The sequence below is a fragment of the Physella acuta genome, unplaced genomic scaffold (assembly GCF_028476545.2).
Source record: "Physella acuta isolate Inbredline_101_S28 unplaced genomic scaffold, ASM2847654v3 ptg000457l, whole genome shotgun sequence".
NCBI lineage: Eukaryota > Metazoa > Mollusca > Gastropoda > Physidae > Physella > Physella acuta.
In genome coordinates, this window is record NW_026731976.1 from 43,387 (window position 1) to 55,000 (window position 11,614).

The following is an 11,614-nucleotide window of genomic DNA, read 5'->3' on the forward strand; positions in this document are numbered from 1 at the left end:
GTCGGGAGCCGATTTGTCGGGAGCCTATATGTCGCAAGTCAATATGACGGGAGCCCATTTGACGGGAGCCAATAAGTCGGGGCCCTTTTGACGGGGCTATTTTGACGGGGTCGGTTTGTCGGGAGTCGATTTGACGGGGTCATATTAACGGGGCCGTTTTGACGGGGCCGATTTGTCCCAGGTCGTTTTGACAGGGCACCATATATATATATATATATATATATATATATAATATATATATATATATATATATATATATATATATATATATATATATATATATATATATATATATATATATATATATATATCTGTGTGTGTGTGTGTGTGTGTGAATATGTGAGAGGATATAAGCATGTTTCGTATTTCCTCTAATTTTTACAGAAAGAAGTATTGCAAATAAGTTAAATATAAATATTACTTTCTAAGTTAAATATAACTGTTACTTATAAGTAAAATATAACGGTTACTTATAAGTTAAATATAAAGGTTACTTTCTAAGTTAAATATAAATATTACTTATAAGTTAAATTTAACTTTTACTTATAAGTTAAATACAACGGTTACTTATAAGTTAAATAAAACGGTTACTTATAAGTTAAATATAACTGTTACTTATAAGTTAAATATAACGGTTACTTATAAGTTAAATATAAAGGTTACTTATAAGTTAAATATAACGGTGTTAAATATGACTGTTAGTTATAAGTTAAATATAACTGTTACTTATAAGTGAAAAATAACGGTTACTTATAAGTTAAATATAACTGTTACTTATAAGTTAAATATAAAGGTTGCTTATAAGTTAAATATAACGGTTACTTATAAGTTAAGTGGTTACTTATAAGTTAAATATAACGGTTACTTATAAGTTAAATATAACTATTACTTATAAGTTAAATATAACTGTTACTTACAAGTTAAATATAACTGTTACTTATAAGTTAAATATAACTGTTACTTATAAGTTAAATATAACGGTTACTTATAAGTTAAATATAACGGTTACTTATAAGTTAAATGGTTACTTATAAGTTAAATATAACGGTTATTTATAAGTTAAATATAACTGTTACTTATAAGTTAAATATAACTGTTACTTATAAGTTAAATATAACTGTTACTTATAAGTTAAATATAACGGTTACTTATAAGTTAAATATAACTGTTACTTATAAGTTAAATATAACGGTTACCTTTTAAACAAAATTGTCCTGATCTGCCCCTTTCACAAGCGTAACACATCCCGTTATAAAGACAGATCTGGTCAGCACAACTGATGCTACAGATCTCGTTACAATACAGGCCATATACAGGGGAGGAACAGTCTGTGGCCGGTGGAGAATGTTAAATATAAACTTAAGTTAAATGTCAGGCTTGGCCATATACAGGGGAGGAACAGTCTGTGGCCGGTGGAGAATGTTAAATATAAACTTAAGTTAAATGTCAGGCTTGGCCATATACAAGGGAGGAACAGTCTGTGGCCGGTGGAGAATGTTAAATATAAACTTAAGTTAAATGTCAGGCTTGGCCATATACAGGGGAGGAACAGTCTGTGGTCATGGGATAATGTTAAATATAAACTTAAGTTAAATGTCAGGCTTGGCCATATACAGGGGAGGAACAGTCTGTGGCCGGTGGAGAATGTTAAATATAAACTTAAGTTAAATGTCAGGCTTGGCCATATACAGGGGAGGAACAGTCTGTGGTCATGGGATAATGTTAAATATAAACTTAAGTTAAATGTCAGGCTTGGCCATATACAGGGGAGGAACAGTCTGTGGTCATGGGATAATGTTAAATATAAACTTAAGTTAAATGTCAGGCTTGGCCATATACAGGGGAGGAACAGTCTGTGGCCGGTGGAGAATGTTAAATATAAACTTAAGTTAAATGTCAGGCTTGGCCATATACAGGGGAGGAACAGTCTGTGGTCATGGGATAATGTTAAATATAAACTTAAGTTAAATGTCAGGCTTGGCCATATACAGGGGAGGAACAGTCTGTGGCCATGGGATAATGTTAAATTTAAACGTAAGGTCAAAGGCTTGGATTAGCTTAAGTGATGGCAAGGTTAAGTTAATGTTGACAGAAGTGAGGTTGAAGTAGAAGTTAGGTGTGTAGGGATTGGTCTAGCTAAAGCTCATACCCTAGGTGAGGTTTTTCGTGAAATAATTTAGAATTTTACTTGTTTAGGTGAGTTTATAATTGTTGAGGTGAGTAATTGTTTAGGTGAGTTTTAGAAGAGGTTAGGGTAGCAACTAGTTTAGGTGAATTTTATATAACTCATAGTTTAAGTAAGGTTTACATTAACACATTCTTAATTCTACTAGTCTAGGGGTATGGTTTAGATAAACACAGTTATAATTCTAGTGGTTTACAAGAGGGTTCGGGTTTTGGTGTTTAAACCAAAAATGTAACACTAAATCTAAACAAGTCATTTTTATCTCTAACAATGAGCTCTTTAGAACCGATGTCTTAAACGCTAAATTTATTTAAAATAATGAGTGCATTTCAAGCTCTATCAAACTAAACTCCTTTGTTAAAGCGTAAAGTAGCGTAACTTAAATGGTCTAACTACCTCAACACGTCACCTAACTTAAGTGATCTAACTACCTCAACACGTCACCTAACTTAAGTGGTCTAACTAACCAACACGTCACCTAACTTAAATTGTCTAACTACCTCAACACGTCACCTAACTTAAGTGGTCTAACTACCTCAACACGTCACCCAACTTAAGTGGTCTAACTACCTCAACACGTCACCAAACTTAAGTGGTCTAATTACCTCAACACGTCACCTAACTTAAGTTGTCTAACTACCCAACACGTCACCTAACGTAAGTGGTCTAACTACCTCAACACGTCACCTAACTTAAGTGGTCAAACTATCTCAACACGTCACCAAACTTAAGTGGTCTAACTACCTCAACACGTCACCTAACTTAAGTGGTCTAACTAACCAACACGTCACCTAACTTAAATTGTCTAACTACCTCAACACGTCACCTAACTTAAGTGGTCTAACTACCTCAACACGTCACCTAATTTAAGTTGTCTAACTACCCAACACGTCACCTAACGTAAGTGGTCTAACTACCTCAACACGTCACCTAACTTAAGTGGTCTAACTATCTCAACACGTCACCAAACGTAAGTGGTCTAACTACCTCAACACGTCACCTAACTTAAGTGGTCTAACTAACCAACACGTCACCTAACTTAAATTGTCTAACTACCTCAACACGTCACCTAACTTAAGTGGTCTAACTACCTCAACACGTCACCTAACTTAAGTGGTCTAACTACCTCAACACGTCACCTAATTTAAGTTGTCTAACTACCCAACACGTCACCTAACGTAAGTGGTCTAACTACCTCAACACGTCACCTAACTTAAGTGGTCTAACTACCTCAACACGTCACCTAACTTAAGTTGTCTAACTACCTCAACACGTCACCTAACTTAAGTTGTCTAACTAACTTAACACGTCACTTCACTAAATTATGTTGTATCACACTACATGTTTGTGTATGCGTGTTTTAAGCAAGCGAGCTTTTGGACAGTTGAGATAAGGTCGACATAAATACATTGGAATAGTTAAAACAGTTAGTAATAGAATAAGGACATTCTATTTGTTCAACTTCACCACTCGATATATCTCACCACTCGACAACCTCACCTTTCAATACATCTCACCATTAGACATGTCACCATTAGACATGTGCCACCACTAAACATTTGTCACCACTTGACATGTGCCACCACTAAACATTTGTCACCACTAAACATTTGTCACCACTAAACATGTGTCACCACTTGACATGTGTTAAAACTAGAAAAAAACACAGGTATCACCACAGACTTACCTCCGTAGGCCTCGATTTCACAAATGTGTAGTGAGTGTTGCTTGTTGACCAACGAGATCTCAATACGCAATATTGGAAAGTTGTGGACTGACTTGAGAATTATAACACCCCGGGTGCTGTTGTCCATATGACGAAAACTGTGAAGAATTTGGCCTGACTCTCCGAAATACTCAAGCTTAAAACCTTCCAAAATGTCGAACTGAAATTCTATCGAATGGATATTACATAGACAACATTCAAATTGCTTAAGGGGATATGCTATGTTTTTTTCTATTTTTTACAATTTAAGATCTAAAGCCTTTTGAATACTTTTATCATATTTGGCATATAAAAGTAATTATTAAACAGCAAAAAAAAGGGTCGAAAACAATTTTGGTTGTCATGGATACCCAAAAAACCTCCGCCATTTTGAATTTTTCGGTACTTTTATAAATACTAAGGCTTTTTTATTTATGCACCTATAGCAATCAAATTTAAACTGCTTATATTTCAGTATATATTAAAACTTTTGTCACGACAACTTTTTGAAATAATTACTAGTAAGAATTTTACAAGGTCTAAAAAATCGTACCTTTTTAGTATTCAAAAGTTTCAAAATTTGCATATTAATTACCAAATACTTTTTTTCTATGAAAGCAATCACAATTCCCTCGTGACAAAAGTTGTATTTTTGCATCAAGAACAATTACTGAAAATATGGTTGGCATTGTTTAATAAATAAAAAAGTAGTAGGCTTTTTAGTGTTAAAAACATGCGAACTGAGAAAAACAGCCAAAAGTAACGAAAACTAGGTCAGGAAAGTACCATATCTGTGTAAACTGAAAAGCCGATTGTAAGCTTTGGGTGTTTCTGATATGTAGGAAATTAAGTTTATTAGATTCATGAGAAATCCAGCTTTCCAATGATGTCAAATACAATATAATGATGGATATAAAACTTTTCATAGAGATCTTGTAAGATTGGGAAAAATTGATTATTTTTTAATTAATAGGGTCATAAAAATCGTAATTCAAACACATAGAACATTTTTTTCTCTTTAAAGTTATTATTTTCTTTATACAAAAATGGACAAAGTATCCAAAATTGCAAGAAACCCATCATGACGAAAAACAAGAAATTTAGTGATTTTTTTCTGTGCATATCCCCTTAAGTGCAATATCGACGTCACAAGAATAAAATTACATTAAAGGTGACTTTAGTAGACTTTAAGTGACTTTAGTTGACTTTAAGTGACTTTAGTTGACTTTAAGTGACTTTAGTTGACTTTAAGTGACTTTAGTTGACTTTAAGTGACTTTAGTTGACTTTAAGTGACTTTAGTTGACTTTAAGTGACTTTAGTTGACTTTAAGTGACTTTAGTTGACTTTAAGTGACTTTAGTAGACTTTCATTATGACGCACTGCGCAATCCCAGAGACTATGAGTATTCATAATTTCCAAATATTGCACCATCTTCCACATTGCTGCACTTACCCCACTAGTGCACCATCCCCCACACTGCTACACTTACCCCACTAGTGCACCACTACAGTGCTACACTTACCCCACTAGTGCAACATCCCCCCCCCAGTGCTATACTTACCCCACTAGTGCACCACTACAGTGCTACACTTACCCCACTAGTGCACCATACCCCCCAGTGCTATACTTACCCCACTAGAGCACCACTACAGTGCTGCACTTACCCCACTAGTGCACCATCTTCCACATTGCTGCACTTACCCCACTAGTGCACCATCGTCCACATTGCTGCACTTACCCCACTAGTGCACCATCCCCCCAGTGCTATACTTACCCCACTAGTGCACCACTACAGTGCTACACTTACCCCACTAGTGCACCATACCCCCCAGTGCTATACTTACCCCACTAGTGCACCACTACAGTGCTGCACTTACCCCACTAGTGCACCATCTTCCACATTGCTGCACTTACCCCACTAGTGCACCATCCCCCCCAGTGCTATACTTACCCCACTAGTGCACCACTACAGTGCTACACTTACCCCACTAGTGCACCATACCCCCCAGTGCTATACTTACCCCACTAGTGCACCACTACAGTGCTACACTTACCCCACTAGTGCACCATCCCCCACAGTGCTACACTTACCCAACTAGTGCACCATCCCCCCAGTGCTATACTTACCCCACTAGTGCACCACTACAGTGCTACACTTACCCCACTAGTGCACCATCCCCCAGTGCTATACTTACCCCACTAGTGCACCACTACAGTGCTACACTTACCCCACTAGTGCACCATCCCCCACACTGCTACACTTACCCCACTAGTGCACCACTACAGTGCTACACTTACCCCACTAGTGCACCATCCCCCACAGTGCTACACTTACCCCACTAGTGCACCATCCCCCACAGTGCTACACTTACCCCACTAGTGCACCATCCCCCACAGTGCTACACTTACCCCACTAGTGCACCACTACAGTGCTACACTTACCCCACTAGTGCACCATCCCCCACAGTGCTACTCTTACCCCACTAGTGCACCATCCCCCACAGTGCTACACTTACCCCACTAGTGCACCACTACAGTGCTACACTTACCCCACTATTGTACCATCCCCCACAGTGCTACACTTACCCCACTTTTGCACCTCCACAGTGTAATAGATAATTTGTCACATTGTGTAGCTTGTCTAACTAGCACGGTATTTATAGCTATTTTCAGTTTTCAAAATTTACCTGCCGGAGAGCGGATCACTATCTCGTGAATGTGTTGCGGAGATTCAAACATTAAACTCAGTTTTTGTCTCTCTAAAGCTTGATTGGTCTGTAAACAAGTTGTCGTATTGCCATCCACCGTGAACGTCGAATTGTCCATATCGCCAAAATTTGTCAAAGTTGTTGCTATTTTCAAGGCGACATTTCTGCCTTAAACAAAATGTCATGTCAATTCTATCCAGCATTAGGCATACTGCGTAGCTTCGCTAAAGTTTAAAAAAAATGATAATTTGAGTGATTAATTAAATGGTGATTGCTGTTGATACTGTTATGTGGAGTGCTTAAGTTAAAACAGTAATTTTATGATAGAAAAACACGTGGAACATCCCCAAAACCTATAACTTGCAAAGTGATTAGAAAAGTAAAGGTTTTCTTAAAAGTATAACTAAAATTTTATATTAAATTAACTTTTGCAATTAAATTTTACAATTTATTTACAATACATTTCTTAATTTATAACGAAATTCTTATTTAAACGAATGATACACTTTGTGGTTTTCGGTGTGTGTTGAAAATAGTATAAAAATAATTTTAAAATTATTACTATAAGTAGTTACCTCCCTTGTTCATAAACCGAATGACTAAGTCTTTGTTTTTCCCCCCATAAACAATTGTATATATATATATATATATATATATATATATATATATATATATATATATATATATATATATATATATATATATCAGAAAATACGGCATCTGGACAAACGTGACGACCCTAAGGGGTATTTTTACCTTATGGCTTAGCCATTTACAAAGGTGCATGCAAAACATTAGCAATGTAAACAGAAAGTGTTATTTCATTTAAGGAAGCTACTATTTGTCTGTATCGTCGTCCCTATACTTGTGTCGCCTGTTTGGTCGAATAATGGTCCTTGTTGTGTTTGAGGCTAACGGTCAGTCCCATTCGCGGTTCAAAGGTCACGCCAGCCCGCGTCTTTCGTGCATAGGTTGTGATTGTGCTCTGCCATGAAAGCTTTATTTTTGTAGAGCTGATTGGCAGAATCGGTTACACGTCTGACTTGATGCATGGAAGGCGAGGCGATTCGGTGCCGTGAGGAGTGGTAGGTTCGGAACCCGTCGGGTCTGTCTGTTCTGTCTTAACTTGGACTATATTCTGTACCTTTGTCTACCCTTGGCGTTGAAATAACACTTTCTGTTTACATTGCTATTTCAGTCACAACGCCTGCTTCCACCCCTCACCATGCAAAACATTAGCATGATGTAGAGGCGGTAAATGCCTTAAAATCTGTGTAGAAATTACCCTCTGCTTTCCCCATAAAATACAAAGATTATATAGGGAAATAGTACTGGTCAGTTTTGACTACTTTACGAAGTTTTCCCAGATATGCCGAGTTTTTTATGACACCCCTAGACGTTCTTCTAACACCTCGCAAAATATCTAGGAGGATCGTTTGGCTGAAGTTGATTTTAGTAACATAGCCAATATGATCAGTCGAGGTCAGTTTTGACCCCTACATCGTTGATTTTTCGGCCAACCGGCACCGGCTCCCGTGTTCTATCGCCACAAGGCCTGATTCTGCTAAATTTGAAGCGCCTGCGGTGCCGGGAAGTGCCCTGTCGGGCACCCGAGCACTTTGCTTTATATATATATATATATATATCGATAGATAGATATCCTTTGCAGAAGGGTGTTATTATGTTGAAGTCTTTAACCTTACCCCCACTGATGTGGATTGAACAAAGTGTTTGTCTCCCTTTCCACGTCAGCGTCAATTTGTTGACGTATCTGATCTTAGGTGTGCAGTAGATGTCGGTCGTGACGGGATCCATTTGAAAAATGTGAGGGGGAGACGTACACAGGTGTCGAATAGTTCCTAGCTCGGGGCGAGTCGACTGAAATTGTAATGAGTACTCGTTGGGCATCTCTTGATCGACTGCAACAGGATGGGTAAAGTCAGATGACTAACGAATGAGGTGATTTTAGAAGGGTTTACTTGATAGGTTGTCATATGACCCTCAGAATGAACCAGGTAGGTTTATACGATAGGTTTACTTGAAAGAATTCAAAGTAATAACTCCTGGTTTGTGTAGATCTACTCAGGCGGTTAAATAAAACAGTCCGCGTTTCATTTTTAAAAGCTTTTATTTAGTTCGCAACTTCTGTTTGTTTGTTTTCTTTTATGTTTATGTTTATGTTTAAGTTTAAGTTTAAGTTTAAGTTTAAGTTTAAGTTTAAGTTTAAGTTTAAGTTTAAGTTTAAGTTTAAGTTTAAGTTTAAGTTTAAGTTTAAGTTTAAGTTTAAGTTTAAGTTTAAGTTTAAGTTTAAGTTTAAGTTTAAGTTTAAGTTTAAGTTTAAGTTTAAGTTTAAGTTTAAGTTTAAGTTTAAGTTTAAGTTTAAGTTTAAGTTTAAGTTTAAGTTTAAGTTTAAGTTTAAGTTTAAGTTTAAGTTTAAGTTTAAGTTTAAGTTTAAGTTTAAGTTTAAGTTTACGTTTACGTTTACGTTTACGTTTACGTTTACGTTTACGTTTACGTTCTTACGTTTACGTTTACGTTTATGTTTATGTTTATGTTTATGTTTATGTTTATGTTTATGTTTATGTTTATGATTATGTTTATGATTATGTTTATGATTATGTTTATGTTTATGTTTATGTTTATGTTTATGTTTATGTTTATGTTTATGTTTATGTTTATGTTTATGTTCATGTTTATGTTTATGTTTATGTTTGTGTTTGTGTTTATGTTTGTGTTTGTGTTTGTGTTTGTGTTTGTGTTTGTGTTTGTGTTTATGGTTACTGTTACGGTTACGGTTACGTTCACGTTCACGTTCATGTTCATGTTTATGCGTTTTGTTTGTGTTTACATTGTGTTTGTGTTTGCTTTTTTTCGTTTGCATTACGTTTGCGTTTATATTTGTGTTTGCGTTTATGTATTGGTTTTGGTTGATTCTGGTTAGGGTTAAGTTTAGACTTAGGTTTAGGGTTTTGTGTTATTTTCTCAAACGTCCATATTTGCATATAGAAATTTAATAGGAAAAGTAAAATATTTCATAAACCGGGGCAATGCCGGGTACAATCTGCTAAATAAACACACAAGTCACGGCCCTTACAGATATGTTTTCACAGAGGCCAATGCTGGGCCTGGCCGGGACGGCTAGTATGTTTCTAATATATAAAGTTGAATTCTGTATGTATGTGGCAAACAGCGGATCTATGATTACAAAGGAATAGACGAAAGAGCGCTTCGTCTAAATCAGGTGTCTCCAAACTACGGCCCGTGGGCTAGATGCGGCCCGCGAGGTCCTCTCATCCTACTTGTCCACGCGATCTTTTTGTCCACGGAAAATTCAAAACAATTTGAAAATGTAGCTTTGGGTGCAAATACTATTATCCGCAGAGTTGCAGACATTGGTGATTCAAATAGTGAAAAATGCAAGCCAGTTTCGCAATTTTAAAATTGTAATGGATCAGTTGCTGGACAGCTGTTCCACATCTCAACTGCTTATGTTCATTAGAGGTGTAGATGAAGGCATAAACATAACACAAGAGCTGCCGCCCTACATAGAATGTATGGCACTGTTACCTGAGAGAATATAGATAGTTCAGAGACATGTTAAAACATAGAAACACAGAATCGCAAGATTTACCATATTTCACAGCAGTAAGATGGCTAATTTGCGAGAAATTTTTCTGAGCAGAGTATTTAAGTTAAGAAAGGAAATAGGTGACTTCCTTGAAAGTAAAGGCAAGCCACAAGGGTATAGAAATCGGCCTTTGCTGCAAACATGACTAGTCATTTAAATTTTCTGAACCTAAAACTGCAAGAGATGAAAATTTAGTTTCTGATCTATACACCCATCTAAAGGCTTTCAGGTCCAAACTTGTCATGTTTTTGGAACAAGTACAAGCCAACAACTTGACGCACTCTCAGTAGTGCAAGGTCTTTACGGCTGAAGCAACCACTAAGTTGCCCATGTCATTTGCATACGAGATCATCAAAGACTTCAAGCTGCAGTTTCAGTAGCGGTTTTCTGAATTGGATTCAAAGGCAGAAAAGTGAAACTGTTTCAGAACCCATTTGAAGCAAATGTGGCCAGTTGCAAAGATGAACTGCAGCTGGAATCATTAGAGACACGTTTAAAGAAGGGCGGGTGGATTTTTATAAGTTTTCGCAAAAGGAAGATTTTCCTAATTTAAAATTTTTTGCATCAAAGTACCTTTCAAATTTTGGAACAAGATATCTGTGTAAACAAATATTTTCAACAATGAAATACGTGAAGAATAATTTGAGAGCAAACTTGGACCTCGAGTGTGTTGTTGGCCGTCCACAGTGTTTCTTTCACACTTTTTTCTCCGTGGTGGGGACACTTGAAATTTGTATATATTTCTATATAAATTATATTTCGTTAAGGGAAGGGGGGGGGGGGTGCAGATGCGTAGCGATGGGGGGCAGGGGGTACATATGTCCCCGGGCGCCGACCTTAGGGGGCGACAAAATGGATTGTAAAAACAAATTAAAATGTCATTTTAGCAGCATTTTTGCATTATAAATAGTTTGTGTGGGGGAGGGGGTGAAAATCGAAAGTTTGAGGGGGGTGCAAATTGAAAATTTGTCCCCGGGCGCCGGGAAGGGTCGCCTCTGGGGGGGGGGGGAGAGTTGGGGTGCGGTACACGTTCTTCATGGGGGGGGGGGGGGTTACCACTCCGAAGAGATGTCTTGAAGAAACTCTGGCCCCCCAACTGATATTTGATAGTTAATGCGGCCATCGGGCTGAAAAGTTTGGAGACCCCTGGTCTAAATTAATGTTTAAAAAAATTAATATTGAAGGTGTTATAAAATAAATTTCAATGCTCAAACTTATAGTGTTAATTGACGGCATGTGCTAGCTCCTAAATGTCCTCTATGTAATTGAATCAGGTGCGTCCACCGGCTCCCCGTCAGGGTTTGATTTGGCGCCCTGGGCTATCCTGTGAGCGCTCTGGTTCAAAATTTTGTTTTAAACAGTGCGATAGACTATGGTTAAGAAAGG

The 11,614-nt window shown here is 37.1% G+C and overlaps 1 protein-coding gene across 1 annotated transcript in view; it reads right to left on the bottom strand.

Moving 5' to 3' along the window:
• The window catches only part of LOC131943484 (uncharacterized), a 39,489-nt gene that overhangs the window by 9,567 nt on the left and 18,308 nt on the right, over positions 1 to 11,614 (bottom strand). Inside the window, exons 4-7 of the mRNA XM_059303643.1 lie at positions 8,304 to 8,519; positions 6,580 to 6,768; positions 3,873 to 4,079; positions 1,197 to 1,328 (exon numbers count right to left, since the gene is read on the bottom strand). Coding sequence (XP_059159626.1) covers positions 1,197 to 1,328; positions 3,873 to 4,079; positions 6,580 to 6,768; positions 8,304 to 8,519 — 744 coding nt within the window. The remainder of the gene's footprint in view (positions 1 to 1,196; positions 1,329 to 3,872; positions 4,080 to 6,579; positions 6,769 to 8,303; positions 8,520 to 11,614) is intronic.